Source organism: Pleurodeles waltl, chromosome 5 (genome assembly GCF_031143425.1).
Source record: "Pleurodeles waltl isolate 20211129_DDA chromosome 5, aPleWal1.hap1.20221129, whole genome shotgun sequence".
Lineage (NCBI taxonomy): Eukaryota > Metazoa > Chordata > Amphibia > Caudata > Salamandridae > Pleurodeles > Pleurodeles waltl.
In genome coordinates, this window is record NC_090444.1 from 1,271,710,319 (window position 1) to 1,271,734,941 (window position 24,623).

Consider the following 24,623-nt stretch of genomic DNA (forward strand, 5'->3'; position numbering starts at 1 on the left):
TTCCCTACTACAAAGAAAGGAGCCAATTGCACTTATAATAGAGCCAGGTTCAAAATGTATTGTTCGCTCTTTAACAACTGTGTCCAAGTAGATGTTGGCAAGAGGTTCAGAAACAACGCATTTAATGTACAAACTTTGGAAGAGGTAGATAATACACCCTTCTTTTACAGGGAGGTGGTCATTGTCTTAAGCACGGTGCTCAGAAAGTAGATCTGAAAATACAATATGATTTGCCCATATCAGGATAGTTAGGAACATTACACATGGGCATCTCTGCCTGAAGATGTGAATTACCTTTTGATTTACTAGGAGTGACAGCTTGCCTGTGATTTTTGACTCATTGTACTTTTCTTCTGCATTAGTTTAAAACGCTGCCGCTCACTGGGAGTGTTGCAAAAACGCTGTGACTGAAGTATGGGATGGAACAAATGCATATTCCTAAGGATAATATTGCATAACAATGCGTCTTTCAGAATACCATTTATATGAAGTTGTAAACTTGTGATCTGGATTTCAAAGTATGACAAAATTAGTAAGCGTAAAAATATGTTTTCATTATATACTCACCCTCAGAAATGCATCCAAGGCTCCATTTTCCATGAATTCTATGACTATCATAACCGGTTTTCCTACAAGTAAGAGACATAGTATGCTATGAGAACAGAAACGCTATAACAAACTTCCTTCTTTTTTTAGCTTAAATGTATACATGAAAGGGAAACCTCTTGCAATGAGAAGGAGCTTACTGAAGCCATGAGAACCTGCGTGACTTATGGGTACAAAGCACAAACCTGAAATCGCCGGATGATTTTATTTTCTGGTCAGATGACCTGAAGAGGCGTAGGGTATACACCAGAATACACTAACCATCGGTGATATTCTGGGTTACAGGTAATTAATTAAATGTGTCACTACGTGAATAGCTTATGCATTTTTACCCAAAAGCATTTAACTAAAACTGGGATTGGAACTTCCTTTTTAATACATGCAGTAGCATCAATAAACGAAAGAAGACTGGCCTAAAGCTGTACAAAAGCATTTGAAATAAAAGGGGCAGCCAAACAATAGAACATCTCAATACAGATGGGCCTGTCTACCTGTAGGTCCAAGGGGGCTCCACAATTTGACAGTTTATAACAAATCCTGGTGCAAAACACGAAATGTAAATAATATAACTAATTCTCCTTTCCTTTGAAGTTCCATTCTTAGATACATTCTAAGGGGTGCCAGCACTGAACTCACAATGAGCAAAGCACTTAAAACACTAGCTTCTCGGAAATCATGGCCTGTAAAGAGAGCAGAGCTCTCTAGAGGAAAATTCTCATTCTGTGGGACACAACAATGCATTCTTTGCACATACACATAAACAATTTGCTCCAATAGAAAATAACAGTTTCAATGTTTTCGTTTTGAAGCTTCTTAAAACCAGTGTTTCTTTGCAGGGCTCTCTAATTTTCTCTTTGAAAAGTTCTAAAAACATCAGCCAAATTATCCCCCTGGGGCGCTACTGCGATGCATATCAGGTGAACAGATCATCAAGACCCAACAGGGTGCTTTTCCTTCCTGGTTTAATCAGGTGTAATAGTAGCTCCTCACCATTTTAAAATGGCCAACCACGACTATTCCCTTTATTCCTCAACACAGAGCATTATGGGGACAGTAGTCAAGGCTTTACAAAGACAAATGCAGGACTACACATTGAAAAACACCTCGATTTGAGAGAAATAAAAATACCACAAGTGGTCTAATGGGTCTGAAATGACAAGAAACTTCCTGATGGCCACAAGGGTATCCATGCAATTCCCTTATGATGAAAAGGAGAACCTCGGTACAGAAACATCTTTGCAATCGCTCGCCAACGGTTCAAGAGAAAAGGCGATATAGTGGTTGTTTTTGCCATCTACACTTTTGTAAAACAGCTCTTGACTTTCCATACAATCTTTATTGGTATCAAGAGAATAATCATATTTGCCTGTCCAATCTCAGCTTCATCAGTAATGATTTTTTGTGCTGAGGTCACAGCAGTTTTGCAACTGCAGTGTCTTCCATTCACAATGACAAAGCCGCTTCTGGGCCTTTTACCTAAGGCAGGGTTCTGCAAAGTCAGTCATGGAGAGCCGGATCCATACCAGGTTTTCAGCATATCCAAATTTAGAAAAAAGATGTTTCAGAAATCTATATTTTTCTAAATGTGGATATGCTAAAAATCTGGCATGGACCCGGCTCTCCAGGACCGACTTTGCAGAACCCTGACCTAAGGTAATCTGCATTCCATGTTGGGTGCTTAACCTCTAGCACAAACTTTTAATTTATATCATCCCAGTCAAACACCTAATGTCTGTGACCTTACATCTTCAGACTGTTCTCATGAAATTGGGAGGCAAACCCTTCTGCGTTCAAGAAGCAAAGTACGGAAGTTATCTGTCTGTTGCTTTCAGTAAAGAAACTAATGGGAAAATTCTGAAAGAAACACACCTGACTTTTTCTCACACAAACAGAACAGTATTGCAACTGCCCTCTCTGTAGTGCCAAGAAACATATAGGTAAGGCCAGCGATAAAAGCACTATACCTCTTTAGAAGATAACACCCAAGGGATGAAGCTGCATATTTGGTATATAAAACAAACAGCTATTTCGTGCAATAGAAATTGATGTTTCACTCACCTCTTGTCACGACTCCCTCCAAATGGACAATGTTAGGGTGATCAAACTGGCCCATGATGCTGGCTTCACACAGGAAGTCCCTCCTTTGTTTTTCTGTAAAGCCAACTTTCAGGGTCTTTATGGCCACAGCAACATCCCTCTTCCCTGGGAGTTTTAAACGACCACTGCACACTTCACCAAACTCCCCTAAAACAGAAAGTTACCACTGTCTAGATTTGATTCTACTTGATTAGCAGCAGGTGAAAACAATATCAAATTTCCTAATGCTTTGGTCTTATTCTAATAAGCGACAGAAAAAATACCCATAGATGGATTGCTACTGTTAGACTATGAATATAATACTTTCCAGCAGTGATGCAACAAAGAGCAGTGCTACATGAAGAGGGGGATTCCCTGTGCGGTACCCACAAGTCAATGAGGTACACCTGTATTTAGTAAACATGCATTGGTAAAAACTGCCACATGTACATCCAGATGCACGATGTGGCCTTTGCAGTGCACAGAACCAAAGTAAACACTGCAAGGCAGCTGACATTCTGACACCTCAGCCGTACAGCGGCAGGAGCCACACAGAAAGGTCACATAACCAGGTAGTGACGATCTAGGGCTAGGTATTAAGGGTGGGGGTAACTCACACAATTTAGGGTAGTATAATTCCAATAAATTCAAACAAATTACACAAAGGTACACATAATTACACAAAATGCATCTCGTTACTGAAACAAATGCCCAGACTGTCTGTTCGGGTAAAAAGTCAACTCAAAAATGTAATTTGAGTTGATTTGTAGTCGTTTGCATTCAAAATACTGCAGCTCACATTTGGATTTGAATTTCAAAATTACTTGAACAGTCCACTTGGGTAAAAACAAATCTACCTGAAATGTTTGTTGATCAATCACATTAAAGAGACCTCCACTATTAATCAAAAAGTGTCATTTGCTTTCTGATTTATAGTTCTGTGCTATAAAATTACCCAAACGGTCCACTCAGGTAAAAAAAATTACCTGAAACCTTGTTCATGTCCAATCATTATCCGAATTGTACATCTCACATTAAAATTTCTTCCGGAAATTACATAATGTGGAGTAATGGCATAATCTTGATAATTTTGTGTAGATTTTGTTACTCAAAATTATGAAAATTACGTGAATTACTTCAGTGTAATTCAAATTTCACCTAGGTCTACTAAGTATGGAGTCCACGGGTCTAATATCATGACTTGAATGAATCCACAGGCTTGCAGAACCATAATTTTTCCATGCATAGTTGGATTGGTCATTCCAAGGAAGGTGGCATATCTCTGCCTACTGGGGAAAAATTGGGTACTTTAAGACTAGTGATTGCCACCTTTTCAACAATTCCCCGGACTCCAAATACTTCCAGGTGATAACAGAGTGTTTGTAAGCTCCCTGATAGAAAGAATACAACTTATGCATTTTTTTTTTGCAGGACAGCTCATTCCTCAGGCACTTGCTCTAATCAAACAAGGAGCTCTTAACACACTTTGGTGTTTCCAAGGATATATTGCATCTATGAAAATTGATAAGAAAGGTGACCGTTTCTTCCAGAAGATAAACTAGTCACAAGACATTAGTTTGAGAATTCAGAGGAAGGAATTTCAACCAGAAACTCATGATCACCCTCATCTCTTGCAAATGGCCTGGGGTATGTGGAGTCACAGACTCATCTGTTGCATGATACCACAAGATCAAAGACCATATGGGTATGCTTGTTTGTCGCGGAGATGAGAAGCCAACAATGGAAAATTGCACAACCAAAAGAAAACATTTTCAAACTACATTTGATGTGCCTGGGGTGTAATCTTTATCCACACATTCGGACAATGTGTGTGAGGTAAAGAGTGTGCTGCTGCAATCTAAAATATAGTTTGTATCACCTGTGCAAGAAAAGGCAGTTGTTGCTTTATCCAATGAAAGTCTCTGTGTGCTAAATACCTCCAGCAAAGCAGGTTAAGGCCAAAATCAGCCACGGCCCGTCATTTAGAGCTGAGGGGCCACACCCCCCTACCTTTTATCCCTTATGAAGATTATCAAGCTGAGCAAAGGTCAGCCTGACAGACACTCTTCATGTTCAGCTCAGGCAGCCAGGAGCGAGACATGACCAATTTGCGCAGACTCCTGGCTTCCTGAGCTGAACTTTGCTGGGCTGAAGAGGTAACAGCTCCTATGGGGTGACCTCCTTGGCTCAGCAAAGGTGCCTCGAGGCCCTCCTCCTCGGTTACAAGGGGAAGCGTCACCCATTGACTCCGAACAGGGGGCTTCAGGTTTAAACCTAAGGTCTGTCAGTGAGGGAAGGCAGCAGTCCCAACTCTCCTGGGACCTCCGAGCTGTGTGTGTGTGTGTGTTTTTCAAAAGAATGTTTGGTGCGTGTGTGTATTTTTGAATGTTGATGAGTGCTGTAAATGGATGTGCGTGTGTGAATGAATGAGTGTGAGTGTTCTTCCTGCCCGCTCCTCTCTCTCCTAAATTTACCAGCCGCCACTGGCCAAAATACCCTGGAAGAATACTAGGTGATTTTCCTGCCTCACAAACACAATATTGACTTTATTGGAAAGGAGAAGAACTCACAGGTTCACTATAGCTGTGTAAGTTACAAAACTATTTCAGTGATTAGCATGTGTTTGTGCGTGCAGCCTACCCTGAGGATATATTGCTGTTATAAACTGATGCTTCATATGCTTGCTACCAGCTCCAGCAGATCCTACCCATCGCCATTTTGCATGGGGAGGATTTATTCTTCTTCTCCTCTTATTATTGTTCCCTTGAGGTGAAATACTCATTAAAATTGCACTGATTATTTCCTAAAATTTAGTTTAAAATCATTATTAAATAAATAGGCCGATCCAAATCTACTCATGTAACTGCAAGGTCATTTTACATGTCAGTCATTGTCATTAGATTACAAACTTGGGTCCGGAGAGGGTGGATCTAAATGTTTAAGTATCTAGATGTAAAATGTTCAGCCTATTATACACTTACAGCATTGGTACAATGCAGCATTTACCTTTGACATATCTCAAGATCAATTTATGAAAAATCAGGCGCCTATGAACGTAGGGCAGCATTTATCTTAGCAGAGTTTTATTGATTTTTCTAAGAGCACAGTTGTTCATATTTACAGTGCTTGTCAAAACAGTATATATTGTCTAGGCTTCCCCTTCTCTGTAAAATTTTAACAGCAATGAAAAATTGTTTTTCAGGAACCTGCAGCACCGGAAGTTTTTCATTGTGTCGCAACTTAATTTCAATATAGTTTCATCATTCATATAAAAATGTCCCATATGTTAGTAATAACAATTAATTCGTGGAGGTTTGTGTTGTACAAATCTCTTGATTTAAGTTGGCAACAGAGCCAGGGCTTGTTGTATAGAGAGGGAAAAGAGAGAGTCAGAGACAGAGAGAGAAAGAGAGAGATCAACAAACTTCATCAAGTCCATCAAGTCCACGCAAATTGGTTTAACCAATAGACTACATCATAAGAAAAGGTGTGTGTTTGGTGATTTTGGTTCTGGTCCTGATCCATTGCAAAGCCAATCCTGTACACAAATACTAGTAAATTGTTTAGTGACCCCCGCATGTTCTTAAACAAAATATTCCTCCAGAAATGTATTTTAAAACAGTTAACTGTTAGAATTATAATAGTCTGATGAAATATCCAGTTAAAATTTCAACACAGCAAATGTACTGTAATGATATCAAGAACATTTACTGATCTGCAGCCACTGACAATTTGTGTGTGGTGCAAAACCTATATTGTGAAGTACTTAATTAAGAGGTTACTGTCGTCCTCCTAGTACCTACTGGAACACTACTTTCTAAAATACAGGGGACATGTTATCGACAGGGTGCTTTGTCCCTGTTAGTGCTGGTGTGCATGCTCACTGAGTGCTCCCACTGCAGACTGGGCAATGCATCAACGAACACAATCCCACATTTTGCCCTTTTCTAACCATAAAATATGGTTCATAAACTTTCTTTTTATCTATTTAATTTAAATAAAGTTAGTTTAAGATAATTTGTTGTCTGTGTTAATTGCCACTAAGTAGGGGGCTATCTTTCAAAGGATGAGATCGGACATTAACCTACACAACGAATCCATCATTTGGCTACTTACCATTGATAATGAGTATGAGAGAACATTATTAAACTTAACGTTTCCTTTTCAGTAACAATGTCAAAATGAAAAATGTTTTCTGATGTTTTAATTTTGTATGACTACATTTTCTTAAACATGGCTTTGAAATTAATTATTCTCTCTTCATTTACGGCACCGGTAAAATTAATTTCACCACTCTCCTAACACCACAGATGTCCTTTTGATGTGTGTGATGCAAATCTGATTGCATTAAACATAATCTGTAAAGCAACAGTTGTCTTACCTGCGCCAATCACTCGTTCAATCTTTATACAAGATGCATCGAGCTCTTTAGCAAATTGATGGACAGCTCGACTCGGATCTTCATAGGTTTCGGGGTCTATGTAGGTCTTGGTACCTGGAAATTTAACTGTAGTGATGTCAGAAAATAGGACTTGATAAAGCATAGCAAGTATCCTAGTATAAGCTTAAACTCAGGAAATATACTGTAGACTTCGATAATTAATACAACTGTAAAAGCGATTCAGCGCAAGACGGATTTAGGGACCTATTCATGAACTGCATGTGTAGCATGTTTCTTAGTATCATTTTGTACTACTAAAAGTACTACAAAATGCTATTCTCATATCAAAATGTGGAGGTCTACACCTTCACCTCTCCTATCTTTTGTTCACGGAGATCTCCACCTTGACTGCAAAGATATCCACACCTATAAGTATACATTTTAGTAGTAAATGTGGGGTGGGCAGAGGGGAGTGGTTGAAAAATGGGTTCTACATACTACTAAAGGGGAGGGGTTAAGGAAGAGTAAGGAGGGCTTTAAGAAGGGTTATGGAGGGACGAACACCCATTGCTTTTCCCAATCTGACCTTCAGTAGTTACAACGGCCAAAAACGACCCAAAACATAAATGTACTGCAGCTTAATACTGGAGTAAGTCAAGCACTGCTATGGGCAACCACTGGCACATGAGCTATTGTGAAATTAAATAATTTAAACTATTTGAAAACATAATATAATATGTTAAAATAAATATCTAAGAATAAAATCATTTATTATTATAGCTTTAAATATTTTGATTTAATTTAAAAAACTTGATGTAACATAAATTTGCATTACAAAATAAATTAATTACTTTTAATTAGTATATACACCACTTTTAGTAATTCATAACAATAATAAAAATATATTTTATTTATTGTATATGAGATTTTTCTTAATTTAAACTTCTGAAAATGAATATGATAATTTAATATATTCTGAGGTATTCAAAGATGTACTTAAAATTAGGTTATTAATGCTGTAACTTGTTTGATGTTACTCTACATTTAAAATAAATATATATTAATAGTATCCAATAATATTTAACATACATTTTCACAATGTTTTAAAATGCTAATAAACCTATGAACTTTTCCTTATATTTTACCTTTTGGAGATCACTGCTCCGATTGCAGAGGTCTCTGCCAAGCGCGCAGAACTTCAAATACAGTTGCAAAGTCACTACTAGTAGTAACTTTATAGCCATGTTTGATTTTCTTAGAGACTTCACAAATATATTTCAGGTGGTCAGGCATGTAAGTCTACACTTTTGAGTAACTTTAAACTTATAAATGATGACTACTCAAAAGAAGTAGATAGGAGTAAACTTACTTTTAGTAAATACATGCATGTATGTTCAGCTTTGTGAATAGAACCCATCGTTTTCAGCAAAAAATGCAGCTACAGTTTAGGTGAATGAACCCATAAAAATTACAATATCCTCCAGGTATCAATTGCACTGCCTGACCACATATGTCTTTCATGTTGTTTTATTCAATGCCCACTGTTTGGCATGGGAAATTGCCACTATGTAAAATCAAATGATAAGTGTGTGATTAAGTGCAGAAGTGAAAACATTTAGGGTCATTGCTTAAAGGGTACATGTGCTGTGATGGACAAATTACCATTTGCACCAGTTTGTAGCACTTGAACCTCAGCCTAAATTATCCTGTAAGTATTTAAAAACACTTAATGTTCTTAGCTAAAAAAAAAAAAAAAAACAATTTGCAAAATACTACTTTTATTATTGAAAACAAAAGATCTGTGCACAGATAAAATTAAACATAACATTTTATGATCAACATTAAGGTTGTCATATAGAACCCCAAACGAATTTCTAGGAGGGTCCCACTTGCAAAATTCATGAGGTGATGTGTGACAGATTGTTGAAACTGCGATGATAAGACTACAGCTAAAAGAGAACGACAAACTGGTGTGCAGAGCAGACAGAAAATACATTGTAATATTAATACAGCAGTAATATTCAGGAAGCCGTGACCTACGTAAATTCACGAGCGTGGTTAAATGCTAATCTGTCATTTCAGCTGGAAAACAAGACGAGAATATGAAAAGGACAATAGGTTAAACAACACGTATGGTGGAAGCGGGCAGGAGATGGAGAATGGGCCGTGCTCTTGTGTCTGTGTTAAGCACGGGGACCGATAGGGGAGGCCTCATTGTGCATCCTAAATGGGTCTCGCTGGCTTCTTTATTTAAGCTCTCATGAAACCTTTCGACAAGCCGAGGCAGGTTTGGCATGCCAATGAGCCCTCGTTGGTGTGGTCTCGACGGCATTGTTAAAAAACACATAATAACGGGGAGCGCCAATGGAGTTTGTGATTGCTTGAATAAAGTCTTAGATTTTTATTTTGCTTCTACGATGTTAGAGGGGCATTGGCATTTGATGGAATTTGAAAAAAATGATTACATTAAATAAAACTGCATTCTCTGCAAAGCTGCTAAATGCCCACTTTTAGAGGTCTGTGAAAATAATATCTCCTCCATAAGTGCATAAGAAAAAGATCTCTGCACATAGAGTAAGAGAAAAAACGTCGCACATGGCCATGAGCGGTCTTCTGTTTTATTTCCATGTGGACACAGTTGCCACAGCAAAAGTGCATGATTTCAATCAGAAGATCATAATGTAAGTGCAAAGTGAAAAGTGGTATATAGTTATGACATAATAGTATACACTAACCGATCTTTAATTAGATGCATTCAGCAGCCAAACTCATATGACGATTAGATCTACTTATCCTTCTATTCCATCACACTAATAAATGAATGAATATCAGTATTTTTTTTTCTTGTGCTGCTCAATAAAAAATTGAAATAGAGATTTCAAGTTACACTTGGTCGGCAAAGACAAAGAAAAGGGCTCACGTAGTTCTGTATGTAAGACACAATCATGCTTGAGTTTCTACTTATTTAACTACTTCTATATTGATTCCTCAATAGAAGATGAGAAAACCCGAGAGCTCGATAAGCAATCTACGAAAACCTACCATCCACAGAAATGACTACTTGGCACTAAATTATGCTTGCTGCATCCTATGGATGTTACCTGAAGCCATGTATTGGTGCATCTTGGATTGGCTCTCCTCACTCTAAGTGCACCTGCAACAATCTGGATAAGATCTGCCCGTATTAGAAAAATCAATGCCCCCTTATCGCAAATGAGTTTTCCCTTGTGGGAACACTGAGGGGCTTATTTACCAGCTCCCTTCTCCACCACTGCTGCACTTTATATGATGCTCTGACAGTGCAGACCCATATCTACGAGGCCACGCGAGGTCACTTTGCGTGGCTTTTCATGGCCTCGTAGTTATGGTGTAATGAAACGCGGAGCAAGTTGCTGCGTTGCCTTATAGTGTGTCAAGGGAGCATTCCATGGGCATTGCAGAGGGTTTTCCCAAGCAACACCAATGGGTTTTGACACAATTCCAGATTTACGAGCATCGGTAAATCTGGGAATGCCTCAAAAATGTACATCTCCCCAGGGGATGCATAACGAGGAGAAATATCTCTATTTCTCCTCTTTTTTTCCCTCTTTCTAAGTGTAAAAAGGAAAAAGCCTCTAAGGATTGTTTCTGTGCAGGAAGATGTCCCTTCCTGCACAAAAACAATCCTGCCAGCAATGCAGACATCCTTGCACCCTGGTGCAAGGGTGCCTGCATTCGTGCTAGGCATTAAAATGTGTGCCTGCTCTGGCTGAAAGGGCAGGAATGCTCCCTACCCCATAAATACAGTGCATTCCTGCGCTTTAGACTTGGCGGAGGGCTGCAGTGTAAAAAGACTTGTGCCGCTGCCCTAGCCAATTCATTGTAAATATGCCCCTATATTTGGAACATCAACAGTCTTCTTTTTTGCTCATTAGAGCAATGAATAACTTCAATATTTGTATGTTTTAGAGAAAAGTTTATCTAAATTACTTCAGATGAGATTAAAAAAAAAACCTGCATGTAATTAATTAAGAGAATAGTATAGTGGCACAGAAACTATATAATAGTCATGATTTGATACTAGCGTACTTTACTGTTAAATCTACAACTCATTTTATCTGCAGTTTAATTACTAGCAGATTTATTTTAACCTTTTTAGTTGTTTTCTCCAGCAGATGCCCTTGACAAAAACCCACCTATGAGTGAATTTACAATTACCTTTTCTTTAAATTAATATGTGGTTTATTTTGTAAACTGTCGCAAAAATACACAGTATGTTTTATGAATAAAATGCACAGGAAAAGCGCAGAACATCCTTTTTCACTATCCTTACACTTGGCAGAATGTTCGTCTTGAAAAACCTGTTACTCTTGGGAGTAGGGTAGCAGACATATGCTTGGAAAAATACGAAATGTATAGTTTCTCCTCAGGTAGACGTCTGACTTTCTTTGTGAATAATGCTTCCAACGTTCTTGAGAAAGGAACCAACTCTATCTTTTTTAATTGTTTTAATATTTTTCTGTATGCTGTTCTGAATTTTTTATAGTCCATCCCTTGGCTTTTTTGGTATTTTTACCAGTGCTTTTGCTTGTATAAATTCATGCCAATTTTTTAATGCATTTTACCAAATGTTCTACATTTATTTGTTAACTGTTTAAATTCTCTGCTTCTGCCTATTTAGCCGACGTGGTAGAGATCAATCTCCATCATAGGGGACATCTTAGACCTAACGTGGAAAGATTAAAACATGGGGGTCGTTTGCAGGACCTAGAGCTCAGTGAATGTACAAATATATTTGCAGTTTGAATATGTGAGATAATTGCAAGAGACGAAAACAAAGTACCTATGGGATTCCAACATGTCGTATTCCCTTTTGTGTCAAGCGATAAAAAAGGAAATAAGTATCCAATCTTTTCTAGATGATAAAGCTAAACTTGCGCAATGCTCACACGCCTGGCTGGTAATGCACACTTATACCACCATGGCCCCGTCACAATACTTGGCCGAAACCTTCGCACTTCACATCAAGCATCGCTTCTTGACTCTGCGTTTGGGAGCATTTCCTGCTAGAGCGGATCAACCATCGTGGAAGAATAGAGGAGAGACTTCCTGCAGGCTATGCAAAGGCCCGAAAGAAGATATGGTTCACCTGATTTGTATTTGTCCAGCCTTAAAAGAAGCCCGCAGACAACTATTAAAACTGCTTTTTATGAGAAATGGGACTCGTTCCTGTCGGTCAGCGGTGATGTCAATGTTTGGTCCTAATGATGCACAATCAATATGCAAATTTATCAAATTCTTGACTGCACACACCAAAGACGTAAACTAGCCATCCGGGATGCATACTTAATCACGCACTTTTTTGCATCTTAGAATTAAAAACTGATTTTAGATCCTCGCATGGTTTCACGGCCAAGGAATTTACGGAATTTTATAGAATTTTAGAGATGTTTTATCTTTAAACATGTTGTAATATGAGATGATTGTTATGATTTTTATTAACTAAACAATAAAAATGATGATCTACAAAGTTAATTGTTTTATTACCCTTCACTTCAAACGAGATTGGGGAGTAGTCTTGATGCCTAGAACAGGATCTTCCATCAAAGCCAAGTGTCAACAGTCATGCTCATAGGTCACCATTACTTGCCTTTCACTAGTAGGTCAAGGGCAAGACTCCATCCACATATTACTAAGGTGGTTCAAACCTGCTGGTTCTACCTGTCCTCTCTCTATTTTGATATTCATCACAGATTTACAGCCACACAGGTGCTGGCCACATAGCAGATATGCTATGAACGCCACAATCCTAAGCCTTCCTACGTTCACCCTGGGCAGACCTCAGTGGGTGAAGACAGCAACGTGCATTGTTCTAAATCGTTTTCTGTAAACGTCTGCTCCAAAGATGCTACACACACTAACTTAGCAACTGTTTGCTACACAATAGTTCTATATGTCCTCTGCAATATACACCGTTGTGTACTTTTTTCCTTTAAATTCATTTTGCATGGCCAACATAATACCGTGCTGCATTCCTGCTTGCACTAGTTTCTCCTCAGTAACTCTTCTTTAAATTAAGTTACTTATTTATGTAATTTGAAAAGCAAATCACTAGCCACTGGTGGATTGGATGCCTCACACAGAATAGGACATATACCAAAAGAACAAGAAGGACTTGGGGAAGTTGTGGAAGGTGGAGCTCTGACATTGGTTTTGGGTCTTGGGAAGTTCTTGCCACTTGTTTTTTCTCCTTGGTTGGTTCACCCATGGTCCTTGTTTTGAGGTGTCAGTAGGATGGTCGGTGGAGGGTTACTGTGAGGGGAGTTCCCAAATCAGAGAGCAAAAGGGAGATAGGCTGCCTCCTGATATGTTGTTCTTTTAGAGGTAGCACTCTCCGTGATCAATAGGGCAGGTGAAATTCCCTAAGTTTCAAACCGCTCCTCTGTCTCCTCTCTTCCACACTCAAAATTATTACCATCTACAAAAAAAGTCTAGAATGTCCCAGAGGGTCCCTGCAATGTAAGTTGATGTCTGGAGCTCTTGCAGTGTTGTTACTACTTGGATGTAGGAAACACAATAGAATGCCGTGTGGCTACAGCCACGTGACATAAAAGCACAAAAGTAATGCATACACGAGTCATCCATTTCACAGTTGTTGCATTGGTCTGGCAGATCAGTTTAAAAGGTGCAGGAGAAGCCAAAAGGCAACTCCGTCTGACAGACAGGCAAAAAGGTCTATCTTGCCACAACAATTTCGTCCCTGCCCCCACAGTCAGGCCTCTACAGCCAAGTGGACCGATGGTAGTTATGTTCAATATGGGGGTGGTACATTTAGCTATTATGTGCTCTTCCATATAATAGTGACCTACTCTGGATTGCAATTTGTGTCACAAAAAAGCCCCCAAAACATATGCATAATTGACTTTTGCGCTGATACAGGTGATATAGAGATTACTATCATGAACTTAAATGAGGAGCTCACACACTCCAGCACCTTGCAGGTAACCTTTCTCAATCTGAAGACAGTGCTTAACCAAAGCATCATTTACAATGAGAAATTTAAGGGAAACTTTTTTGAGGTGAGAGTATCTGAAAATGGTGATATAAATAACATTACAATGCGTAATGCTGATATAGTAGATAATATCCTGTGTTTGATCATCAAAATTTGTTTTTTTGTTTTTGTGATGATGTGTGCCATTCTGTAATACTCACAACTGGTCTGTGATGAAGTCGATGATTGATGTTCCCAAAAACTACTGGCAACTGAAATCAGTCTAGATCAATAGTACAACCATGGTGTATAGTACCAAAAAGGTACATAACAATAATAAACTACAAGGGTCACTGCCTTAGTGTATATTTCAATCCCATCCTTGGAGATATGTGAATGGTTGCATAGTTGAAAATTGTGACTACAAAAATGAAGCTGAGCTTTTTCCAAACCAGTATTGCACGATGCGAGCTAAGAGTCCCTCTGCCCACACACAATGCCAGTGATGCTCCTTCTCTTGTCAGTGTATTGAAATACCATTTATGCTGAATAAAATATATATATATCTGCAGCTACACATGCCATCGAACATATATATATATATGTACATTATTCAGCTCCATATTGAATACGCAGATTTAACCCAGTTTTCATGTATGGTCATACACAGAACAGAAAACAGAGCTGAACTAATAGGGAAAATAAGTAATTTCCAATTTTTCTTCTGTAACAGCAATGACGAATGAGGGGCTACTGGCCTCCTGTCAAGCTGTATTCTAATTTGTGCCATAAATATAAATGAACTATGCAGTGCATTTTATTTTCATGTCTTCATTTCCATGTGCAGAGTGATGCTAAGAGATTCTCTCTGTTCCCAAGAATAATTGCTTTACCTGTCCGGGCTGTCTCTGAAACTGATAAGATGTAAAACTACCTCCCCAGCCACAAGCATTGCAATACAAACCCAGGACATATGCTTATTTTGGATCCATTCTGCGTTTTCTGCACAGCATATCTACGGACTGGGCAATTTGACTGATGTTATATTATTTCATCAGTTTGGCTTGCAGCACACATTAAAGTGGCCACCAGGATGCCCTTCCTAGGGCTGACCATGGCTTATGGCACCTATCATACACTGGCTTATGGCATGTGTCATACATTTAGCCAACTTCCTCTGCAAACAAAGATCTGGGCAGTGTGCATGAAGAAGCACTGGATTGTTGACTGGATTCAGAAATGTTATAAGTAATTGCTCCTAAGCACCAGCAAGAGGGGCCCTTGGACTTCATGGCTGTCTTGTCGCGCTTCAAAAGGGATTGCAAGGAATGTCTGTTGGTGCCGCTATTGCACATTGAGGTCAGTTTACCATTAAGCGTTCTGTGCCCTTAGATGTGGTTAATCAGTAACAGATTAAGAACTGCAACAGTGTGCACGACGTAGCATAGAGCCGTATTAAAACTTAGACGTCAACTCCATAGAATAGGATGGGCCACAGTGACTGAGGAATCTGTGGTTATAGTATACACAGAATAAATATGACTTGAGGTAAATAACTTTAAATAACTTATTCTTTGGATGGATACTCTATTTGCAGATTCCTCACCTTTCAAATAGATAACAAAACTGTACCTCCAAAAAGGTGGAGGGTTTGAGGAGTGGACCTCACACCCAGAAATCCTGCAGGACTGACTGAGCAATATCACTTTCTCTGAGGGCATGGTGCTCAAGGCAGTTGTAACTGGTGAAAATGTGGGCAGAAACCCATCTAGCCACCTTGATTATGTCCAGCACCAGAACACAATTGGCTAAGGTTGTAGCAGTGGTCTTAGCCCTAACAGAGTGAGCCCAAGGGCCCGAGGAGACTCTTTCTTGGTCTAGGACCCTACACAGAGTTGGGCTTCCACACAAATTTCCTTAGTTCAATTGATATAAATGCTAAGGTGTCCAACAGTTGAAGACTGGTCTCGATTTTAGAAGGATGTGGCAGAGAGACAAAAAGCAGCAGTCTGACAGACTGTCCTACATGTAAAGGCAACAACACCTTTGATAGACAGAATGAAGGAGTCTGAAGCACAAACTTGTCTGGAAATGAGTGGGTATAGGTGATTGGACTGGCAATGGCTACAGTTCACTGTCATGGCAGGTTGAAGTAATCGCAATAAGGAAGACAGTCTTTATGGTCACAAACCGCACACTGGTTTGAAAAGTGTGCACATAAAAAAAGATTAGTTCCAAGATAATTTCCCACTGCGACATAAAGCAAGGCAAAAAAGCTAGCATATGCATAAGCCCTCTCAAAAAATGCTTCATAACAGGTGACAAACAGAGAAGGCTGATCAGGCAAACAGAAAAGGTAAAAGGGCTGACAAATGACCTTTAACACTGCCTATGTCAATGCTTTGCTTGGCCAAAGTCAGGACAAACAGAAGTGTGCCAGAAAGTTTAACATGCATTGGATCGACCTGACTGTGCTCACACCAGGCCATAACCTTTGAACAACAGTCAGAATAGATCAACTTTATGCATGGATGGTGGCAACGAAGATGCAAATCATCTGGATCCACTCAATCTTCACACCCAAAGCCGTTGGGTGTGGAGATGAGATTCTGGTGAAGAACAATGCCCAGTTGTTGGGACAGTGGGTCTTACTGCAGAGGAAAATGGAGAGGAGTGCGAATGCCTAAACTCAGTTTGGAGTACCACACTCTGAGTCCAGTCAGGGACTATCAGGATGAGCTGAGCCGAGTCTTTCCTGACCTTCTTCAGAACGCAGGGAAGTAGCACCAAAGGTGGAAACACAGAAAGCATGTAACACTCTCAAGCACAGATGGGTGTCATCAGTACATGTCTGAAACCAACACAGATAAGAATTGGAGTGTGTGAGCTTGAATACAAAAGAGAGAAGATACCACAACCGACTGTGAACTTCATGCCACTTGGTACTAACATGTAAGTGGCTGACTAACTGACCATAACATACATAGCTATGAGCTACATGTCCGAATTTTATCTGTAAAGGTCCATGGTGACAACTAACTGCCCAACAGGTAGAGTCCTGTTTTAGTTTATCAAAGATGATCTATAATTTGATGTCATTAAGAGGGTGCCCCGGGTGACCCAGCTTGCCATAGGGAAATGGTCTCAAGCCAACAGAACTAGCTGGAAATCACAGCATAATGTGAAATAAAGATTAGTGGAATACCAAAAATAAGGATGTGCAGATTATCCTAGCAGCCTGAAAACATGGAAATTACATATTTAATTGAGCTGCAGCGTTGCCTAAACTACTAAAAGTCAGTCGCCATTTTTCATGAACTTTTCCATGAAACACCTCTATTTTAATTTATATCTATTTCTCTCACTGTGAAGTACGAGGCTGAAATTACTTAATATCCTTTTGTTTTTTGTTATGGTGTGAACTGGTATTACATCAGCATTTTAATCAGTCACGTGCGCCCAGGCCTAGCAGGTTTAGTGACCGGAATGGTAGGGCTAGCTGTAGTCAGTGGCCTAGCAGTAGTGGATTGTCGAAAGTTCTTTGCTAAACTGCAGCTAATAGTTCAGATGTCTGAGCTGGGGAAGAACTCCATAACTTGACAAATACACAAATAATGGGCTGCCTGTAGTAGAGGGTGGTTCCATTGCATACACGATCTATACTTTCAATAGCGTGCTCCGTCGTTCACAATTTAAGAATCGTGAAGATTGTGTAAAAAAGCATGCTTGCTCAATACTCTCCAAACCAACGTCAAGCAATTTCACATTAGCTCTGATGTGTGGCATTAACACTTTGAAGGAAAGTGGAACACTTACAATGAAAGTAAAGCTCTTCATCTCCTTCCTGGTCTGCTTTGCTGTACCCGCAGTGCCTGAAAAGAAGACATCAGTTTACAAAGTAACTCACGTTAAATTTACTCCTGTCGAGTCAGCACTGCTATTGTCTGATTCAATAAAATATAGCGTTTTGGCCATGACAAAGAAATGGCTAACAGAGAAGAAAACTCTTACTCAACCTCTGCAGCAAAACTGAAACTAAACTTTATGAATAAACATTGATGCAATCCTCAAGGATAGGACAGCCTGAAGAACACCAAGCAAGAGTGATCATCATTTTTGTTTCATCTCAATTAAACTCAAGATGCATTGTTGTGGTATGTCTACCCACATGCTGTTTTAAAATTTAGAAATTTAGAAACGTACTAAAATCTTAGCTGTCTAACTACATTTTTGGCAGAAGAGAAAGCACATCTTCCTCTCAATATCGCATTAACACTCCATAGCTATTATTTTTTCAATTTTATATATCGCAAATAAGACCTGCAACAGGATCGGAGCACTTTACATAAACACAGTTATTACTGCATACAAGCACTTTGTAAAAGAACAGTTGTATATGTCTGTTTACAGAAGAAGAAATTATAGAGTTACATAAGTTACACATGAACAGTTTCCACTTCCATTTTGATGAAGTGACACAAAACCTTTGCTACTGTTGTGCTACAAAGAAGGTAAAATGGATACTTTGAGTTTCTAATGACTATTTAAGATTGAAAACGTGGGTAAAAAGAACTGTGAAATGGTGGGACGAAGGGACCCCCTGATTTTGGAGTCCAGTACAGGGATAAATGAAGGATGGCACTTGATCAGGACTTCAAATCTTCTCAGCACTAGAACATGCCTCAGCTAGGAGGACAGTCAATCACTTGGGTAAGACTGTTTGAACTTCTCTACAATCAACCAGAGTAGACGCAATTTAATGCATCTCAGGTCACCTGCAAACCTGACTCCTTGTTGCATAATTTTCAGCATAGACGTGCCTGATCTCCATAAGCAGGTCTAAGGTTTGACCATTGCATCCAAGCTGCTTTCAACAGGAACGGCTATGTCTCAGATGACCAAGCAACAAATGTACAGCAATTTTTGAAAAGCAAAGGCTTTATTATGAAGTCTATTTCTGCAAGTTATGGTTGAAGATGAGATCTGCTCTGTTTCATTGCCCTGCAAAGATAATTCACCACCAAATCCAATTGGCCTTTCTCTGCTAAGCTCAAATGATAATGGGATCTGCACCTGATCACAGAATCATAATCCATACCTTCACGTTCCTCACAAAAATCTAACACATACATCACAACCGTTAATGGGCCTACTATGTTCATGTACATTGTCCCCAGGCCTCTGTAACAAGAAAAAAGACAAAGGGCACAAAGGAGGCTGAATGGAAGAAGAAAGCTTTGCTTTTTTTCATGAGTACGTACTTCTTACTCCTAGAAATTCATGAGCAGGTGCCACCTAATCCTAATTCTAAAACATGGGTAAGGCACAATGACTCATAACAAAAACTTTCTGACTCGAGTGCAAACTCTCTAGTATCAAGAGTGCATCGTTTTCCTGCATATGTTTTTGGTTAGACAGCTGCCTTCGATATTATTGACGACACAGCAGAGCAGCCAAGCACATTAGACCTTCTAAGATGTGAAGCAGAAACTGTGTTTCTTAAGAGAGTCTGTTTGAGGTGGGTTTGGGCAATCAACAGGCCTTTCCCTATGAAGGGGTATGGCAGTCTGACTCTGTAACCTCCATGGTAGAGTTTATGTCTTACCTCCCAATGAGTCTTAACAGTGGGCTTAATTTACATGGTGAATGTGCTAATTGTGTTTTACTCTATATAAAAATCAATTAAATATAAATTTAAGAGTATGAATTGAAAGTCATGATTTGTAGCTAGCATTTAATGCATATTTAATGGACTATAATGGCAGAAACGTTAGTGTTTAGGATCTGCTATGTGGAGTTTTACTGAAGCTCTGTGAAATACCAACCAGTAATGAATTTAAAACACACAAATGCTGGATAGAATTAATTTCACTAACAGAGGAAAGTGTACTGTACCTTCTTCCTATGATGAAGCCAAAGACCATGAAAACAAGAATGATGGTCCCCGCCACAGCAACCACAGCTATGATGATGACTGGATTTTGTTCACTGGTGACTGCTGTAGCTAAAAACAAAACAAGACTCTACACATGAGCTAGGCTGTATGCAGTAAAAGCACAGCAGAGGTCGCATTCTGCTTCCAGACAATCACAATCCACCTTTTTTAGCCTAATAGGTTCCGACAGTAGCCTTATTAGATGTTGTGAGTAAAAAGATACAAACGTGCACCTATGGAGAAAACGGCACCAAGCTATGAAACAAATATTGTAACCACATCATTACTGCCACTGAGAGTCTACATTCAGCCATTCAGAAAATTGCAAGAAATTACTCAAGAGCCTGCTGCTTGTTACACCACTTGAAGCCACCAAAGGCCCAGGGGTCATTTATTAAAGTAAGTGCAAGTTACTAAATAACTAAAAGACTGATTTAGAGTTTGGCAAATTGGTTACCCCATCACAAAAATTGAGATTTCTCTTCAGACATATTGCAATTGCCATCAGATATAATGCACATGTATTAAGGCAGAATGCATACCTGCCACCTTTGTGATGGAGTAACCTGTCCACCAAACTCTAAATCAAGGCCTGAATATTTTACACAGTTAAACAAATTATCACACAGTAATCAGTTTTAAAGATCATCGTATGTGTATATTATTAGAGCTGCATTGCTGACCCACCAAAGGTATCCGAAAAAAAAAATGTGTGGAAACATCTGCACAGAATAGGGTTCTGTGGAGGTTATTTGCACATACAAGTCACTCTGAAAACCCAAACTGACTTCACTGTTAATTGGGTGTGGGCCAAGTCATGGTCTTCTTGAGGTAGAACAGGTCCCCCTCCCTACAGGCCCACAACAGTAAGTGTAATGCGGCTTGTGAAGCTGTGAATGTACTTAAGACGCCAGATAGCACCAGAAGTGGCCAGTACGGGACAAGCTTTACAAGCAGAGAAACAAATGCACAAATATTTTATAATCTGGAAAGGATACAAATGTTGAGGAATTGGAACCGGTACCAGCTCCCACACATCTGGATTCCTTTGGGGATATAGGATACTTATTGTATATCTGATACATTTAATGGACTGAAGGAGGTAGTATCTGAGATCCTTACCTTTAACATCTCTTTCCACCTCCCACAACTATGGGCTTGAAGAGTCTCTTAAGGAGAGAGTCAGACACCTTTGGTTCTAAAGTCTCTGTCTCCCACAGTTGAGTATGGGAGAAAACTTCATACTACAGTGATGCCCGGATTAGAGTACAATAATTCCTGGTTCTATGATCGCAACAACTTCTAGCTTTCTGCTCGTTTCACAGGAATGACTGTCGTTTGCCTGTGGCTGTCGCTACTGCTTTGCCCTGATTAATACTGGGCTTGAATTAGTCATCTAAAAACGTCCATACAACCACTCCCCTGCTTTCTACTGACGTACACTTTAGCTTTGAAAGTAAGCAGCACCTCCGTGCTGGGTCTCAGCAATCAGACAAGGACACTTTAGTTCACTCGTTGAACAGCTGCTTGAACGTGGCATGCAATTTACACTTTTTGTTGTGGTACTTTTCCCAAAATCATAATCAGCTACACGCCAACAAGGCCAAATGATGAGCTAAACAGGCTATCGAACCTCAAATTAAGAAAAAGGTGCAGTAAAATGTTAGCATAGCCAATTTCATGAGCTGACACCTAACTTATCACTCCTATGCTACTTAATACCATGGAGCCCACATAGGACAACACTTTGGTATTAACAAACACACTGGAAGTTCTTGCTCACATTAACAAGTATCAGGACTTAATTCACCCACTCTTTTTGTTGGATCTCTTTGATAAGTTTCAAGAGGACAACATAGGTATATCTGAATTTTCATCTGTGCATTCTCATCTGCCTTGATTGTTTCAATCGAAGGTGGTATGGCACGTATTAAAAGAATAATCTCACTTGCCACAGTCTTGCATTAAGAGGTCAGCGACGGCAGTAAACGTGTTGTGGTTGGCTCACATCATAACCCTTGGAATCATCACTCTTAACCTTCACGGATAATTATACAACATGGAGTGTGATGTTAAATGTCCCACTATCATGATGCCTTCGATTTTAATCTGCTTAATGAGTTTACCATGAGTAGGTACTGCAAAACAACTGTGTGGGGAAATGCTACTGTGTATAAAGGGGAGCACTTTACATTTTAAAATGTAAATATGTATTCCATTTCCAGCTGAAATGGACCTCAGTGCAACTAAGGTAGTAACCTCAAAGGATATGAACTTTACTGCAGGGTAATGGTGAGGGTTGAAGACAGGGTCCTGGTTTGATGCCTTTTGTTTGAAACCCACGCATGACATTTCTCTTTAACCAGAGTTGGAGTTCGCATCTTCACAAAAAATAAAACTTTGACAATATTATCACATTTTGTTTAGATCACAAAAAGGTGATCTGTAAGAAATGTCTAGGTTATGTGAAATGTTTTCTTTTAAAGATGGAGGATGAGAGAGAGAACGGAAAGTGTGAGAAATTATTTTGTCTCCTTGCTAAATCTATGTACCTGTGGCTTCTTCTAGTGTGACAATATCCAGCCGGGGACTGTAACTTCCATAGCCAGCAGCTGTGAACGCACGAATCTGGAAAACATACACTGTCCCAGGTTTCAGGTTATTGATGGAAACTGATGTTGACTTCGTTTTCACTGTTGAATATGTTCGTTCCCTTTGATCCTGCAAAGCAAAGACTATAGTTAAAAGTTTTCAGTGGAATGGTGTTGTCCGAACCATTGATGCTAACAGGAGGTTTCAACATTCCCTCACGTGGTTATGAAAATGTCTTTTAAAGTTGTCTTTTACCTTGTGGTCCCTTTTCTACACCTATTTCATAGCACAACAATACTGCAAGCTATTCTGGTGTTACTTCATAGTCCAATGAAGCTGTTCCCACCATTTTAATGCCTTAACACCAGCTCTCCAGATTCAAAACAGGATGTCCCCTCATATCTGTACAGAAATTAGAAAATATAGGTAGCAAGGCACCACTTCCTTAATTAATCACTCTGGATCTCTAGGAACGCAGGCGTGCTGCTTTCAGAACCTCCTTCCCCTCCCTCAGGCCTAAAGAAGCCCAAGCAAGCTGTGGAGAATCTTAGTAGTGTCCCTGGCTTCCGTGCTGTCTATTTCAACCACAATGCACCAATAAGGATTCAGGATAGCCACCAATGAACCTTAATTCAACAGCAAATCTCTCAATCTTTCATATCTGCTTCTCACAGCAGCATCGGCTCCAGATTTACCTGCAATAGGAGAGAGATCTGCATAATCTGAGATGAAATGAGAGGACGAAGCAGGTGGATAAGGTTTGCACGTTAGAAAATTATTATTACAAATGAGGAAAAGTCTGAAATGTGCAGAAGGGCTTTGCAATTGTCTGTATTTTAATTTGGGATGATTCATGAGATGCTTTGGTCATTTTTTGTTATTACTTCAATAGTGCTATGCACCTACACCTTGAGATGAAGTATTATGTAGTCATGTTAAGGAAAGACCCGTGGCATGCTGCCATAGGAAACACAGCACCTTATTGTTATGTAGGTATAGGAAACTTCTCAGATGCATGGAAGTACATTCTAAAACGTTTTTCTGCTACCCTTTAAAAGCAAAGGAGAAATAAAACAAAAAAGGAAACCTCTCTTTGAAAGGCAAACTGCTGACAGAAAATATGAAAGCCACCACCACCCTCTCTTCTCCAAGAGTGTCCACGACTCCTGCCACTCGATGGCCACTAAACCACCACAAGAGTATCTTATTCTTGACCCTTCCCCTTTCTCTCCTACCTCCTTCCCCTTAAGCAGTCCAAATAGAATTCCTCCTGTGGGCTGAGTCTTTCCCATTTACTCTTTCCCCTCATTCTCTCTTACTACTCCCTATGCCAGACAACAGGATCTTAACCCTCCCTCAGATCATCTACAGCGCTCCCATTCTTCCTGTCCGCTTCCTGGGACCAATGATTGGAGAGCTTCAAGTGGCTGGATGGGGGAAAGGAGAGGAATCACAAAGCATGAGTTGTAGTTGGGATTCCAGGGAAGGTAAATGAAGATAAACGTGTTTATATTGTGTTTATGTGTCCATGTCTGTGATAACATGTGAGCATGTATGTACATGATTGAGGAGAGTTGTGTCTAGTGTCCACCTTGGTGAAGAGCCAACTCTTGCACAATGTGGGTAACTCTTGGCAATTTGTGGTCATCGATAAGAGGATGCACATTGCCGCCCTCCTAGGAAAATGTTGGCCTTCAAGCAATATTGGTAACCCTAGACAAGTTGTTGGTATTCATAGGATGATGTTCATTGCTTCGCATATAAAATGGTGGCCCTAACCATATGGTGATAACTCTGGGCACCTTTTGGCAACCATGAGATGATACCCAGTGCTCACAACTGGTAAATTGCTGTACCTGACACAGTGGTGGTAATTTGTGGCAATGTGTGGGCATCCATGGGATGACACCCATTGCCCGTCCTTGTAAATGTTGGCAGTTGCTCAAAGTGGTAATTCTTGTCAACTTGTGGGCATCCATGAGACGATGCTCATTATCCATCCATGGTAAAATACTGGAGCATGCACAATGATTGCAATACCTGACAACTTGTGAGAACTC

At 39.6% G+C, this 24,623-nt stretch overlaps 1 protein-coding gene across 3 annotated transcripts in view; it reads right to left on the bottom strand.

Annotated features, from left to right (window-relative positions):
* The window catches only part of EPHA7 (EPH receptor A7), a 233,506-nt gene that overhangs the window by 21,355 nt on the left and 187,528 nt on the right, over nucleotides 1–24,623 (bottom strand). For 2 of the 3 annotated variants that reach the window (XM_069235509.1, XM_069235510.1), the window contains exons 7-12: nucleotides 22,524–22,692; nucleotides 19,932–20,040; nucleotides 17,853–17,908; nucleotides 7,064–7,177; nucleotides 2,665–2,850; nucleotides 568–629 (exon numbers count right to left, since the gene is read on the bottom strand). In XM_069235509.1, coding sequence (XP_069091610.1) covers nucleotides 568–629; nucleotides 2,665–2,850; nucleotides 7,064–7,177; nucleotides 17,853–17,908; nucleotides 19,932–20,040; nucleotides 22,524–22,692 — 696 coding nt within the window. Of the gene's footprint in view, nucleotides 1–567; nucleotides 630–2,664; nucleotides 2,851–7,063; nucleotides 7,190–17,852; nucleotides 17,909–19,931; nucleotides 20,041–22,523; nucleotides 22,693–24,623 lie in introns of all 3 variants that reach the window. The other variant, XM_069235508.1, reaches the window with a different exon arrangement.